General features: G+C 43.7%; 1 protein-coding gene across 2 annotated transcripts in view; it reads left to right on the forward strand.

Moving 5' to 3' along the window:
* Window positions 1-576: 576 nt before the first annotated feature.
* The window catches only part of RCSD1 (RCSD domain containing 1), a 98325-nt gene continuing 82814 nt past the window's right edge, over window positions 577-16087 (forward strand). For both annotated transcript variants that reach the window (XM_043963924.1, XM_043963925.1), the window contains exon 1: window positions 577-791. In XM_043963924.1, the coding sequence (XP_043819859.1) occupies window positions 786-791 (6 nt within the window). In that variant the 5' untranslated portion in view covers window positions 577-785. The remainder of the gene's footprint in view (window positions 792-16087) is intronic.

Here is a 16087-nt window from a genome sequence, read left to right on the forward strand (position 1 = left end):
GAAGGAAAGAAAGGAGGGAAGGAGGAAGGAAAGGAGGGAGGGAGGAAGGGAGGGAAGGGAAGGAGGAATGGAAGGAAGGGAAAGGAGACAGTGGGGGGAGAGAGAAAGAGGCGAGGAGAGGAGAGGCGAGGAGAGGAGAGGCGAGGAGAGGAGAGGCGAGGAGAGGAGAGGAGAGGAGAGGAGAGGAGAGGAGAGGAGAGGAGAGGAGAGGAGAGGAGAGGAGAGGAGAGGAGAGGAGAGGAGAGGAGAGGAGAGGAGAGAGAGCAAGCAATCAAGAGCGATCAATTTTAGAGGACCAACAGACAGTATAATAAAAACAGTGGGAAAGTATGAAAAGAGAATAAGTACAGACAGATGGAAGTAAAGTGGGCAGTAAAAATAAAGAGGGAAAATGGGGAAATGCAAGCATCTCATCCCCATGTTTGGGCAGATTAATGTAATTTGCTGCTCCTTCTCTTGAGTTCTGCACTCTGGGAGGGACAGTATCTGTTTAGATTTGTGTCTAAATTTAAACCCTGATTGCCTTGCCTCCTCTCCTCCTCTCCCCACCCTCTTTTCCTCCCTCCCTCCCTCCTTCCTTGTTCTCTAGTGCACAGCCACTCTGGTCTCTGTCAGTTCTCAAGCTGAGCTGGGGCTCTGTGACTGCCCTCGTGCACTGCCTGGTGCTAGAAACTTTGCCTGGGCAGGGCTAAGAAAAGGGAAAATTCAGCAAGCCCCACGAGGATCAGGGCACAAGCTTCATACGAAGGATTCCTCAGCAGACACTCACTCTACACCTGGAAGACATGGAGGTAATGGAAGTTTGTTGCTTAAAATCATGTGCGTGAGCATTAATGTCTGGGTTTCTCATGAGCAGTGTAGATCATAGAGTATGTGACTGACTCCTAGATTGACTGAATGTTACCTCCACTTCACATGGTACCATCTCGAGAAGGGGAGGGGGGAGACAGAAGGTCATATGAGGGTCATTCTGAGTTGGCCACAGGAGAAGGACAAGGACTTGCTATTCTGGACATATCCTTCACAGACCCTTCGGGCTTCTCCACCGCCCTCAATCCCCCCTAATCTGGGCAAGGACTCTCATTTCCTCCCAGGGGATGGTGCAGGGGGTCAGTAGGAAAAGAGGGAGAGTTGGGAAAAAAAAAAAAGGGTGAAGCTTCTAAGGGCTTTGAAACTTTTTGATTAGTGATCTCAATGGCTGTGGAATTTTTTCAAGTAGAAATCAGCAAGCACAAGAGAGAAACTGAAGAAAGCGGAAGCCCAAGAGTTTGCAGGCATGGGTCCTAAAACAGAAACAAATGGCAAAAACTTCCCTTTGATGCAAGCCCTTTGGGAACACAAGTTCTTTCTGCAGACGGGGGGACCAGTCGCTAGATTGTTTCTGAAGTCTTGCTTTTGCTCTAGCTCATCTCTCCCATCACTTCCCGAAAAATCCCCCTTAGCTAAGCACTCAGAGGATGTTCGCTCTTCCTTGATTGCTCTGTAATCTTTTCCAGCGTGGTCTATACATGTATGGTGGGACATAGTAAAGGCTTGGTGCTTCTCTGCCCCTTCCCCCCACCCTTACCAGATGAACTCAGAAATATTCTCCTCTATTTCCCAAACTTAAAGATTCGGAATAAAGAGAGAGCTGTGTTTGAGCTCCGTCACTCACTAGCTCTGTGACTACGAACCTTAGTTCCTTTATCTATAAAGTAGAGATAATTATACCTGTCGTGGAGAAGTAGTCTCGAGAATTAGGTAGAGACATAGGTTCAAATTCTGTTTCTGATGTGACTGTAACCAGGGAAATCACTTAACCTCTCAATTCCCCCAGACAACTAAGACTGCAGATTACTATGAAGTTGCCCACCAGCATCGATAAAGGGAGTTTCAACACAGGAAGGTCCGAAGACTGATTAATTCAACAGACCAAAATAAATGCTACCTACCTTCAAGAGAGTGTGATAGGGAAAAAAAAGCACTTAATTTCGAATCGGAAAACCTAGGTTAGAATTCTGGTTCTGACGCTTTCTTTCTGTGTGACTTCAGACAAGTCACTTAAACTTAACTTTTGTTGGCTTCAGGTTTCTCATTTGCAGAAGGAGAGCTGGAGTGTCAATCACCAAACATTTAATAAGTATATACTCTGTGTCAGGCCCTGTGCTAGGCACTGCGAATACAAAAGCAAAAATGAAACACTATCCTTCTTCAAAGAGCTTACATCCTATTCGGGAAACATAAATGCACATAAGTATAGACAAAAGAAATACAAGGTATTTTTTCTTGTTGACTGGTAGGAGGAGACAGTAGTCACTGGGTGGAATCAGGAAAGGCCTCCCAGGTGGAACTTAAAAAGAAGGTAGAGGTAGAGGTGAGAAGGGTGTGTGTGGTTGTGCTTAGTACTGAGGGCAGCTTGTACAAAGGCATGGAGATGGGAGATGGAGATAGGAGATGGGTATGACTAGACAGCTTTTCAGTTCCCTCCCAATTATCAATCCCATGAACCAATGATGAAAGCACTTTGTAATTTATAATGCCCTTCATAAATGTGAGTTATTGATACCATTGGTAATTCCCCCGCTAGGGGTATCAGATGTCCCATGGCCAGTGACGTCATGGCTGCCTTTACTCTACCCCTTGCCCTCACTCTGTTTTTGTAACTTCTGTTAATGTCTACCATAAACTACATGGTACTCCCACGATTCTTGACTTCAAGTAGTGTTAGGTAGGGCTTTGGATATCACAAGAGAAAGGTGTAGCAGTAGAAAGAGCATCCCTAGAGGGGTCACCTAAGAGAGACAAATCTAACCTCAACCAGCAGATAAGAGAAAAGCATGCTGGGGCTGAAAATTGGTAGATTCCTCGTAGCCCCAGTAGTCCCCTTGACCCCAGAAACTGCCTTTTGAACATTCTGCATTCTGGTGGCATGTTCCATTCTGAGCTTGTCATGTACATGGCTAGTGGGAGAATGACCATTACTTTCTAATGAACTGTACAATCTTTCTCCAAGAAGCACAAAGTACCCTCCCAAACCACTCCCTAATTTCACAACATCCTGGGTAGGTGTATAACAATAATAAGAGCTTGCAATCGAAGAGTGCTTCAAAGTTTGCAAAATACTTTCCTCACAAACAGCCTTACAAGGTGGGCAGTACATGTATTCTCATTCCTGTTTTCCAAATGAGCAAACTGAGACGTTGACAGCTGAGTGACTTGCCTCAAGTTGTACAGCTATTGAGGGACTGAGGAGGATTTCAGACTAACTTCTTCCACATTATCCCCTCCATATGCTCTATGATCCAATGCAACAGATCTTGGTATGCCTTGAACGCAGTGCTCCTATCAACCCCAGGGATGGTTAATGGCTATTTGTTCTTTGTGCCTGGAACTCTCTTGATTCTCATCTCTACTTCCTGCTTTTCCTAGCTCCTTTTAAGCGTCCCCTGTGGTACATTTTGCACAAAAGCCTTTGCCAGTTATTTTTGGTTTTTGTTCTTTTTTGGACAGGGCAATGAGGGTTAAGTGACTTGCCCAGGGTCACACAGCCAGTAAGTGTCAAATGTTTGAGACTGGATTTGAACTCAGGTCCTCCTGAATCCAGGGCTGATGCTTTATCCACTGTGCCACTTAGCTGCTCCCTGCCAGTCTTTTTTAATGTCTGGGCTTCCCCTCTGAAGTTATATCCAATTTATCCTGTATCTTGATTGCAAATAGTTTGCATGTTGTCCCTCTTATTAAAACAGCAGCTTCTCAAGAAGAACAGGGACTGTCTCTTACCTTTCTTTGTACCCTCCAGTGCTTAGCACAGTACCTGACACAAACTGGGGGCTAAAGAAATGATTGTTGACTCGACTTGATTCTAAAACCCCACCGGACTATTGCTAACCCCATTTTACAGATGAGGAAACTGACGTTCACAGAGTTGAGGTGACTTTCTCATTGTGACTTACTGTTTCTACAGAGCTTCAGAGCTAGGATCATCATGCCCATCTTGTAAAACAAAGTTCAGATTCTTTCCACTACACCACACTCAAGATGGCATGATGTCTCCCACAGGGACAGAACTAGGAGCCCCCAACCCCCAACCCCCACCCTCAAGGCCAGCTAAGGCTTCCTTGAGTCACCTTGGAGGTTTAATGTGCAATATTTCAATGTTTTCACAAACTCATTTTGTAACTCAGTGCTGAGGTTGGTCCCACTGCTGTTGGCTGTAGAGTGTGAGGCGATCCCTAAAGCAGGAAGGAACTTTAGTTATTTAAGGATTTCTAGTAGGCTGTCCATGGAGACTGCCTCCGAGTGAGCAAACCCAGACAGTACCAGAGGCTCATCTGCCCCAAAACGAGTCGGTGCGCTCATGTTTAAGACCTGGGCAGCTTCTGCTGGGGCAGATTTGAGTCTGAGCAGCCCTCCATTCCTCCCAGGTATGGTTCAGAAGCCACGGACATCAGCAAGGCAAGAGCAGGCCAAGTAGGCCCTCGGGCTCTAAGCGGTTTCCTGGGGAGAGTGAAGTTGTGACACACTTCTCTTGGGCTGGGTCAAAGGAACCACAAGGGAAGGAAAGGCCTCAGCCTTGAGGGTTGGTTTTCCCTCCTGGAAGGGATCTCCAGTAAGCTCTATCAGGGCCCTGCTGGGGCTCACAGTGATTTATAACTACTCCCACTTAAAGACCTGTCTAATCCGCTTGCAAAAAAAGAAATAAAAAATGGCTGAGAGATAAGAGGAGGCCAATTTTGGGCTCTAAGGCAGGTTGTTGCCTGAGGCCCAAAGGCAGAACAGAGTTCCCAGAGGACTCATTTTACAGGGTTACATTTTGAATGGCCCAGCCTAAGTAGCTACTGTCTGAGCCAGGTCCATGGCGAAAAAAGGGGTCCCCTAGGGCCAAAGGTAAATTTCCTTTGAGAAAAGTTGCTCGGGACTCCAGGATGCAAGGGTTGGCAGCCTGGCACGAGGGAGAGAGGGCTAGTTTTGGAGTTAAAGGCCCAGTTTCAAATCCCAAACCTTCCTTTTACTCCTTGTGTTATTTGGGTAAACCACTTAAACCTCTCTGGACCTCAGTTTCCTCCTCTGTGAAATGGAGGGTGGGGTGGGGTGGGGGGATGGGGGCATGGTTAGACTAGATGAACTCTAAAATTCCTTTCCATTCTAAATCTGGGCATTTGGGAATTGTGGTTATGCCAAGCCCCAATAATTAATTAGAGGGAGAGCCGGGACTAAATCTGTGAACAGCGTGAATTATATAATTTATTTTTTAATGAAATAGAGTCTGGTCACTTTCAAGCACATAGAGTAACTCCAGTGAGGACACCAAGGTTCATTCATTCATTCATTCATTCATTCATTCATTCATTCATTCATTCATTCATTCCAACTGATTCCTGGCTAAACTTCTTAGGGAGCCTGTTTTCAGAGCATGATCAGCCTCTGACTTCACTCTTGCTTCATAGGGTGGACACACTAAACTAACCTTCAGTCATGCTGGACCTCTCACCTTCCTTCCTTCTCATCCTGCCCTTTTCCATGTCTGAGTCTTTGCAGGTGTTTGGGCCAAACTCCTACCCTTACCCCTACTCTCCCAATATGGAAGTAGAGGAAAGAATACTAGATTTGGAGTTTATAAGTACCAACTCTATTTCTTAGTAGCCACCTTGGGCACATCACTTAACCTAACTGGATCTCATTTTCCTAGTAAAGGCAGCTTAATGCAGTAGATAGAATGCTGTACCTGAAGTCAAGAAGAGCTGGATTCAGATCCTACCCCTGACATTTACTAGATGTGTTGTCCTAGACAAGTCACTTAACCTCTCTATGCCTCAGTTTCCTTGTGCAGTACCAACTCTATTTCTTAGTAGCCACCTTGGGCGCATCACTTAACCTAACTGAATCTCATTCCCTAGCCCTCTATCCATTGTGCCACCTGGTCACTACTAAAAAATGAAGGGGTTTGGACTAGAAAGCTTTTACCTACCCCTACTGTAGCAGTGGAAAAGGCAAAAAAATACTGGTCCTTGGATTTCCTCTATTAAAGAATTGAAACTTGCACATGTCCTGATTAAAGATAAAATCGGGGATAGAGCACCGGCCCTGGAGTCAGAGGTACCTGAGTTCAAATCTGACCTCAGACACTTAACACTTACCAGCTGTGTGACCCTGGGCAAGTCACTTAACCCCAAATGCCTCACTTATAATAAATAAACAAAGAAAGAAAGAAGATAAAAGCGGGGTTTTTATTTGGCACAAGGGGATATGGCCAGGAGGAGAGTCTAGAACCAGACAAAGGGCAGTGACCACCTGAAAATGGAAAGTACTCTTTTGGGGGGGTGGGGGGGTGGGGAAAGCCTGGATGCTTGTCATATTCCTGAGAGTTAAGGGGATTTTTTGAAATGATGGTCTTGACCTTTGGGGTTATCTTCATCTCCTAGCTCTGGTAGTAGACACACCTAATTAATGTTCCTGCTATAGAATTTTATCTCCCCTTCTTCAATATGTCTGTCCTGACATCTAGTTGGTCACTTTAATAGTCACTTGATTCCTCAATATGTTTGTCCTGTTATCTGCTTATCCTTTGATTTTGCTTCTCACAGGAAAAACTTCTTCTGATTTATCCTAAGCCCCATGTTACTACCAACTCTAAGTTCCACAATCTCCCTCTGTAGATGTCCTTCCTGTTCTTCAGGTTCCAGGTCAGATGCACCTCCTCTCTGACCCCCTCAGAGCCCTCCTCCTATGACCTCCCCTATTATTTTTTTGTTTTTTATTTTTTTGCTATCTCAACAAACATTTATTTTATTTTCCAGTTACATGTAAAGGTACTTTTCAACATTCATTGTCATAAGATTTAGAGTTCCAAATTTTTCTCCCTCCCTCCCTTTCCTCCCTCCTCCACAAGATCGCAACCAGGTTATATATGTACAATCCACAAATGTTCTTTTTATCAGTTCTTTCTATAGGGGTGCATAGTAAGCTTCCTCATTAGTTCTTTGGGATTGTCTTGGATCATTGCATTGCTGAGAGCAGTTAAGTCATTCACAATTTCTCATTAAACAATACTGCTGTCACTATGCACAATGTCCTCCCAGCTCTGCTCACTTCACTATACATAGATGTTCATTAGTCTTTCCATTCCACTATAATCATATAGCACAGCTTTTTCCATCATTCCTCAATTGATGGACATTCCCTTGATTCTCAATTCTTAGCCTCCACCAAGAGTTGCTATAAATATTTTTTGTATAATTTTTCCCCCTTTTCTCTTTTTCATGATTACTATTCTTAACTGTTTCCTTTCCATCCTATTCCCTTCCCCATGATATTTATTCTATTATCCATCTTCTTTCATCCTATCACTCTTTGAAAGGGATTTGCTTCTGTCTGTACCCCACTCTGCCCTTCCTTCTTTTGCCCCTCTCTCTTTATCCCCTTCCCCTCCTATTTTCCTGCAGGGTTAGAGAGATTACTCCACCCAATTGAGTGTGTACATTATTCCCTCCTTGAGCCAGTTCTAATGAGATTGAGGTCTTTGAGCCAATTCTGAGGAGTGTTAGGCTCATTTACTGCCCAGATTAAATAGATTACTCCACCCAGTTGGGTGTGTGTGTTAGTCCCTCCTTGAGGCAGCTCTGATGAGTTTAAGGTCTTTGAGCCTTTTCTGATGAATGCAAAATTCATTTACTGCCCTGCTCCTCTCCCATCTCTTCCCCCACTCCATAAGCCTTTTCTTGTTTTTTTCATGTAGGATTTCACCTCTGCCCTTCCCCCTCCCCCAGTGAATTTCCTTCACCCCTCAGTTTAACCCTAAAGATGTCATCACCTAGCTAAGTGACACAGTGGACAAATCATCACCCCTGGACCCAGGGGGATCCCAGCCAAAACCCAGCTTCAGACACAAGACAGTCGCCCACTGTACGGCCCCAGGTATGTCCCCCAGCTCCATTTTTTTATGGTTCTCTAGGGTCTTGTATTTGAAAGTCAAATTTGCCATTCAGTTCAGGTCTTTTCATCACAAATATATGAAAGTCTTCTTTTTCATTAAAGTCCCATTTTTTCCACTGAAAGATTGTGTTGAGTTTTGCTGGGTAGATGATACTTGGTTGTAATCCTAGTTCTTTAATGTAGAAGCTGCTAGATCTTGTGCTATCCTGACTGGGGCTCCACAGTACTTGAATTCTTTCTTTTTGGCAGCTTGCAATATTTTCTCCTTGACCTGAGAGCTCTGGAATTTGGCTATAATATTCCTTTTGGGATCTCTTTCTGGAGGTGATTGGTGGATTCTTTCAATTTCTATTTTAGCTTCTTCTTCTAGAATTTCAGGGCAATTTTCCCTGAGAATATCTTGGAAGATGATGTCTAAGCTCTTTTCTTGATCATGGTTTTCAGGTAGACCAATAATTTTCAAATTATCTCTCCTGGACCTATTTTCTAGGTCAGCAGTTTTTCCCAGAAGATATTTCACATTGCCTTCTATTTTTTTTATTCATTTGGATTTGCTTTATTGTGTCTTGGTTTCTTATAGTCACTGACTTCCATTTGTTCAATCCTAATTCTTAGACAATTATTTTCATCAGAGAGCTTTTGTACCTCCTTTTCCATTTGGCCAATTTGACTTTTCAAGCTGTTGACTTTTTTCTTATGTCTTTCCTGCATCTCCCTCATTTCTCTTTCCATTTTTTCCTCTACCGCTCTAACTTTATCTTCAAAGTCCTTTTTGAGCACCTCTATGGCCTGAGACCAATTCATATTTTTCTTGGAAGCTTTAGATATAGGGGCCCTGATGTTGACATCTTCCTCTGAGGGTGCATCTCAATCTTCCTTGTTACTGAAGAAACTTTCTATGGTCCTCACTTTTCTCTGTCAGATCATCTTGCCTTTCTTTTACTTGACTTTTAGCTCCTTAAAGTGTTTCCAGGCTGCAGTATCTCAAGCTTAAGAAGTCCCAGGTGGTATGATTTAGGGAGAATCAGGTTCTTCACTTGACAGGCCTGTTCCCTGGTCCTTAGATGACCCCAGACCAACTTGCTAATCAACCAGCTTTGTGTGTTGTGGTTGTCAGGTCTGACGAGCCTGTGCCCCTCCCCCACCTGGGCCACTGCTACTCAAGTCTACCTCTTGGTTCTCAGCAGGGGTGAAAAATCCAATTCTGCCTTAGCACCAGCATAGACCCCTGTAGTCTCCCCACTGCCCAGGGCTCAGCCCACTCACCAGACTGTGAGCTTAGCTCTAGATGACACTGGTGCTTCAGCTGATCCAGAGGCTCTGGGGATTTCCTTCCCTGGTGAGGACTTCTTGGGACTGGATCTGTGTCAGGGTGACTGTGGGGTTGGGCTCAACTCCTGTATTAGCACAGCAGCTCCCTCCTTCTGACCTTCCAAGCCATTCTTGGTTAGAAGATGATTTCAGCACATTCTTCTGTGAGTTTTGCTGCTCCAGGCATTTTCCTATGGCTTTATTTGGATGTTTTTTGGAGTGATCATGTAATGAGTTTGGGAGCTCACTGCCTTTTCTCTGCTATCTTGGCTCCACCCCTTCCCCTATTAATTTAATCATTTTAAAACACATTATCAATCGACCAATAAACACATGCTATGTTCTAGGTACTGGGCTAGGCTTTGGGGGCTATAAAGGCAGAAGTGAAACTGCCCTGCCCTCAAAGAGTCTACATTCTATGGGGAAGACAACATGTGCATATACAGCACAACATCTGGAGCATAGTAAGCCCTTAATGAAATGTTCCTTAATTCAGTGATATTGGAATATACAAAATAAATACAAGATGGTTTTTGAAGAAATCAGAAATGGTCTTGTCTGGTGGCTCTTGGGTTGAGTCTTGAAGGAGATCAGAGATTCTAAGAGGTAGCAAGGAGGAGAAAGTGCATTCCAGGCATAATATATACAGAGTCATGGAGAAGGGTGATGGAGTGGCCCGTGTGAGGAACAGTAAGTGAGCCAATTTGGTATATTAATTATTAATAACTAAGTAGATACTTCTCAAGAACCTAGGTGTGGAAGTCTGTTGAAAATTGTGTTCTCTTCAATATTTTAAACATCTCCCCCCCCCAACCCCCTCCAAAAATATATTGCACTAAGTATAAGGAAGCCATATGTTCTAGTGGGCAGCCAGGTGGCAGAGTGGATAGAGCACTGGGATTGGAAGCAGGAAGATTCATCTTCTTGAGTTCAAATCTAGCCTTAAACACTATCTAGCTAAGTGACCCTGGGCTAGTCACTTAATCCTATTTGCCATAGTTTCCTCAGCTGTTAAAGGATCTGTGGAAATGGCAACCACTCTAGTATCTTTTCCAAGAAACTCCAAATCAGGTCATGAAGAGTAAAACACACTGAAATGACTCAACAACAATATGATAGTGGATAGAGTACAGGATTTGGAGTCTCTCTAATCTCAACTGGGTCTTCACTGCTCTACAGCAATCCTTTTTATCCATTCCCCATTACATTCCCCCCAGAGCTATTCTAAACTTTACCTTCTCTTCTACCAATTCTACCCCATCTCTCTTTAGTTTCAGGAGCTAATCTTACCTCTTACTTTATTTGTTTTTGTTTTTGTTTTTTGGTGAGGCAATTGGAGTTAAGCGACTTGCCCAGCTAGTAAGTGTCAAGTGTCTGAGGCTGGGTTTGAACTCAGGTCCTCCTGACTCCAGGGCTGGTGTTCCATCCACTGTGCCACCTAGCTGCCCCTTACCTCTTACTTTATTAAGATGGATACCATCCAACAAAAAGTACCTCAACTCCTCTAAGCATTTTTTTTTGGTGAGGCAATTGGGGTTAAGTGACTTGCCTAGGGTCACACAGCTAGTAAGTGTCAAGTGTCTAAGGCTGGATTTGAACTCAGGACCTCCTGAATGCAGGGCCAGTGCTCTATCCACTGCGCCACCTAGCTGCCCCCTCCTCTAGGCATTTCAATATCTTCTATCTTTTCTTCCTTCTTTCTAATCTCAGAGGAAGGTATGAACTTTGTCCTTGCCAAGCCAATCTCTTTACCCACCCCCTCCTGTCTCCATGATATTGTTCCATTAGTTGTACCATCATTATCATGCATCTTCCCTTTCTTTCCCTTCTTTCTTCTGGCTCCTGACCTGTAAATATATCCAGGACTCCCCAGTCTTAAAAATAAAACAAAAATCCTATCTTTCCTTGACCCTGATAGTTCCTTAAGTTGTCATCTTCTCTCTCTCTCTCTCTCTCATTCCCTCTTTTTCTCTCTCTCTCCTTCACTGCCAAAGAGTTGTTTACATTTACTGATTCCATTTCCTTCATTCCCACCATCCAATTTCTCCTGTACCCAAAGAATCATAGAATTTTAGGGTTGGAGAGCACCTTAGTCATCTAGTCATCTCATACCTGAATAGGAATTTCCTCTACAACTTCTCTAACAAGCAACCATCAAGCTTCCCCTTAAAGGTCTCAGACAATGGACTACCCACTAACAGGGCCAGAAGGGTGTTGTGGAAAGAAACTGGCATCTAAAGTCAGAGGACATGGCTTTGAATCCAGGCCCTACTGTAGATTTCCTGCATGACCCTGGTCAAGTCACCTAACCTCTATCGGCTTTAGATTCCCCATCTGCAAAAAGAGGGTCCAGTACTTTCATGCTCTCATGATTAGGAAGCTTTTCTTTACTTCCACCTGAAATTTGCCTCTGTGATTTCTGCTACATCTATAACCAAGCAGAACAAGTTGAATCTCTCATCTATGTGATGACCCTTTAAATACTTGAAGACAGTTATCCTGTTCTCCTGATTCTCTTCTCCAGCTAAACATTCCTCCAGCCAATCCCCCTTCAGTATAGTTTCTAGTCCTTTCACCATCATATCCCACCTTCCTTTGGAAGTGTTCCAGTTTCCCAAAGTCATTCCTGGAATGTAACACCAAGAACTGAACATTTGGTGCCATGTGTTCTGACAAGGGCAACATACACTAGTACTTGCCCCTTCTTCATCCTGAAATCAGACCGTGTTTATGTTCATACTTTGGGCTTCCATGTTACTGTCAACTCATTTTGAACTTGAAATCTACTCAAACCCCAGGTCTTTTTCACATGAATTAGCAAGACACCTCCATAAGTCTGGGTTTGTGAGACTGTTTTTTTGACCCTATGTACAGACTTTACATTGATCCCTACCAAACATCTTATTAGATTCAGCCCATTGTACTAGCCTGACAAGATCTCTGTGGCTCCCAACTCTTGGCACTCTGACTTTTGTCTCCAAATGACATTCTCTTGAAAGTATGTTCTCCAAGGCCACTAATGACTGCCTAATTGTTAAATCTGATGCCTTTTTTTTCTGTTCTCACCCTTCTTGATTTCTAGGCTACTGTTGAACATCACAATAGGGTGTTACCTATTCTCTTCTTGATTCATTCTCCCTTGGATTCCCCTACACCAAAACTCTATGGTTCCCCCATTACATTGTGAGTTCCTCAAGGGCAGGAACTGTCTTTTGCTTTTCTTTGCATCTCCAGTACTTAGCACAGTACTTGGGCACATAGTAGGAACTTAAATGCTTATTGACTTGGGGACAGCTAGGTGGCACAGTGGATAAAGAACCAGTCCTGGATTCAGGAGGACCTGAGTTCAAATCCAGCCTTAGACACTTGACACTTACTAGCTGTGTGACCCTGGGCAAGTCACTTAACCCTCATTGCCCTGCAAAAAAAATGCTTATTGACTGATTAATTGGTTCTCCAACCTCTCTGGCTACTCCTCTGTTTCCTTTGTTGATTTGTTGTTCTCTTCCCACTCCTTAAAAGTGGACATTTCCCTCAAGTTTCCATCTTCGTAAACTTTTTATTGCTCTTGACCATTTCTATGGCTTCAACTGTCAATATTATACACAGATGCCTTCAAAATATCATATCTCTACCTTCAACCTCTCACCACACCTCCAATGTCACATCTTCTAACATCCCCATTTTCATGACCCATTGGCATCTCAAATCCAATGGGTCCCAAACTAAACCCCTTATCTTCTCCCCAAAGCAATCTCTACACTTAACTAACCAATGTCTACCAATTATACTAACTGGTATGTCAATGTATGCCAATGATACTAATTATATGTCTCCCAAATATACCAGAAATTTTTGACTCTTCCCCTTTCCCTCACTACTTACATCCAATTCATTTGCCAAATCCTATTGATTTGATCAATAGTATCTCTAACATCCATCCCTTCCTTTCTGTTCCCATTGCAACTATCCAAGTTTGGGCCCTTATCTCTGCTCCCCTAGTTAGCCTCCTAACTGATTTTCATTTCTCTAGTCCATACCTTTTCCAATCTGTCCACAAGAAAATTCTCTTAATGCGTCAGTCTGTTCATGTTACACATTTACTCATAAATCTTCAGTGGGCACCCCATTGATTCCTGAGTAAATATAAACTCTTGCATTCAAGGGTCCCCCAAATCTGACTCCAAATGACCTTTATAGGCTTATTTTATACAACTCCTCTTCACAGTCTGTGTTCCATTCAATCTGAACTACTTTCCATTCCCCATTTTCATCCATCCCTTTTTTATCTCCCCATCTCTGTTCTCATCTTTTCTCATGCTTAGAATGGACTTTGCCTCTGTCTGTCTGTTTCAGTTTCCCCCCTCTAAAGGTCTAACTTAGGCATCACCTTCTTGGAGGACCAGAAGGCTTCTCTGACCCTTCTCCCTCCCAAATGAAAGGGATGCCTTGTTCCAGTTTCATATTTCTCAAAGCACTTTGCCTGACCCTCCACTTTGTACTTATCGCGTTTTCTCATGTATCATATTTATGTCCATGTCTTCCCCTCTCAACTAGACCAGATCTACCTCAGTCATCTTTTGATCCCTCCTCCTTTCTCAACACTACATCGTTAGCATAGTTTCTTACTTATGGAATGTCCTCAGAGCTTGTTGAATTGAAATGACTTTGAATTTAAAAGGATAATAGAATTCACCCATTCACAGAACTAAAAACAGAACTCTGTCCTTATCTTATGTCTCCCATTAAAACACATGTTTAGTGCCTTCCTTGGAATTCCTGGCTAAGAGCGAGGGGGGTTGGTCCTAGAATAGGGAGTGATGGGCCTCACTTGAGCCTGGGGGTGGGGGGTGTGTGTGGGTGTGTGGGTGTGTGTGTGGGGGTTTCTAAGTACTGTACACCCAAACTTGCATTGGGCTGTCTCGATCTATCTGCCAACACTCCCAATGACAATAGCTCCCATTTACCAGGCACCTTTCACTGGCTAGACTGAATCAGAAGGGAGGAAAGAAGGGGGGCAGCTAAGGTAGTCAGACTGTAATGCTGGAGCCCAGGCAGGCAGGGAGACCTATCACAGAGGGCTGTGATTTAACATTCCTGGCCTGGAGTCAAATTTCAGGGCCCTTATCCCCAACATGGCTCCTCATACCATAGCGAGCCAAACAGTAAGAGAGAGCTCAGTCCGTGGGAAATCTGAAGGCTGTGGTGGCTGAGCAGACAGGGTAATCTTATCAGGGCGGCAAAAGAGAGAGCTTTGGTTCCAGAGGAATCCAGGGATGGCAAACTGCATTTCTCCAATAATAACGCTCTCTGAACAAACCATAGACAATTCTGTGCCAGCCACCCCCACCTTCTCTTACTTCCTTCCCCCAGAATGTTTACCTCTTAAAGTTCTGTCCTGATTTTTCACTTCCCTAGGAAGACTCCTTTTTTGAGGATGTATCCCATTTTGCAGAGTAGAAAACAGAGGTATAGAAACACACCCAAGGTCATTTGGTGACTTAGTTCTTCTCTAATTATTGGAAGACCCACTGGAGACTCTATGTACCTGCCCAGGGAAAATTTCATTTAAAAGGTGTGTGTGTGTGTGTGTGTGTGTGTGTGTTTGTGTATGTGTGTGTGTGTGTGTGTGAGAGAGAGAGAGAGAGAGAGAGGAAGAGAGAGAGAGAGAGAGAGAGAGAGAGAGAGAGAGGAAGAGAGAGAGATTGAGAACATGCTAAAGGATGAGAAGAAAAAGAAAGACACCAGACTTTAGTTTAGTAAGGATTTACTAAAAAAAAAAAATTGCCCACACTGCCCACTTTAGCATTCCAACTTAAATATGTATATATGCATTTATATTTTTCTATGCATGCTAACAACTACAAAGGTGGTTGGACTTGGGATCAGAGGACCTGAGTTTATATCCCAGCTTTGCTCCTTACAACCCCTGTGACCTTTGGCCAAATCAATCATCTCCCATGTGGCTCTATTTTCTCATCTATTAAAAAAAAATTAAGCACTTTCTTTGCAAAGGTGGGGAACTGTGGGTATTGAGTATTGTGTCTATTATCAGATACAGTCAACTTGTTGCTTGATTTTACTGGTCTACTTTTCCCCCTCACTTTAAAAATTCTCCTCATGAGCAAAGGCTCACTGGTAGGTGAGGGAGCTGGGATATATTCAGAAATAAAGGTAATGTAAAAAAAATCAAGAAAAAGAAATATTTTTTAAATGAGGGGGTAACCTCTAAAATCCCACCCCCCTCTAAATGCCGTATCTCAGCTCCAAAATCATCCCTCTTGACCATATGGGACATCAACTTGCTCTGGGAATACAGCAGAGACAAAGACATTGAAATAAGCCTCCTTTCCAGCTTACCAGATCAGCAGGCCCCAAAGAAATGGATTGATTTGTATAAGTTAGTGGCCTGTTTTCCCTTGGTCCAGTCTTGAAAGAATGAAATCTCCTTGTCATTTGTGTGATTATAGGGAACCCTTTCCTCTCCTCACCCTTGTGATACCCACCACATCAATGGGTATTCTGTGCACAGTCAACCCTCCATCCTTGTACAAATTCCTTTTCTGCGGTGGGACCTGGGCAAGAAGCCCAGCCCTAAACCATAACTCCAGTTCCTTGGGAGTTGGGCTCAGAACTCACCTTGCCTTTTTCCACTCCCTTGCCCCTCACCACCATTCTGTCTTCAGGTTTTGTTGATGCTGTCCTTGTCTTTTGTATCCTCCCCTTCTTTGCATTTACACGGCTTCTGCTCTCAACCCAACATGCCTGCTGTTACAATAGCTCCCTTTACTCCCAGTCTCTCTCCAGTCCATCCATCTTCCACACAGCTCCAAATGAATACTCCTAAAGCACTGCTCTGACCATG

This window comes from Dromiciops gliroides, chromosome 4, assembly GCF_019393635.1.
Source record: "Dromiciops gliroides isolate mDroGli1 chromosome 4, mDroGli1.pri, whole genome shotgun sequence".
NCBI classification, from domain to species: Eukaryota; Metazoa; Chordata; class Mammalia; order Microbiotheria; family Microbiotheriidae; genus Dromiciops; species Dromiciops gliroides.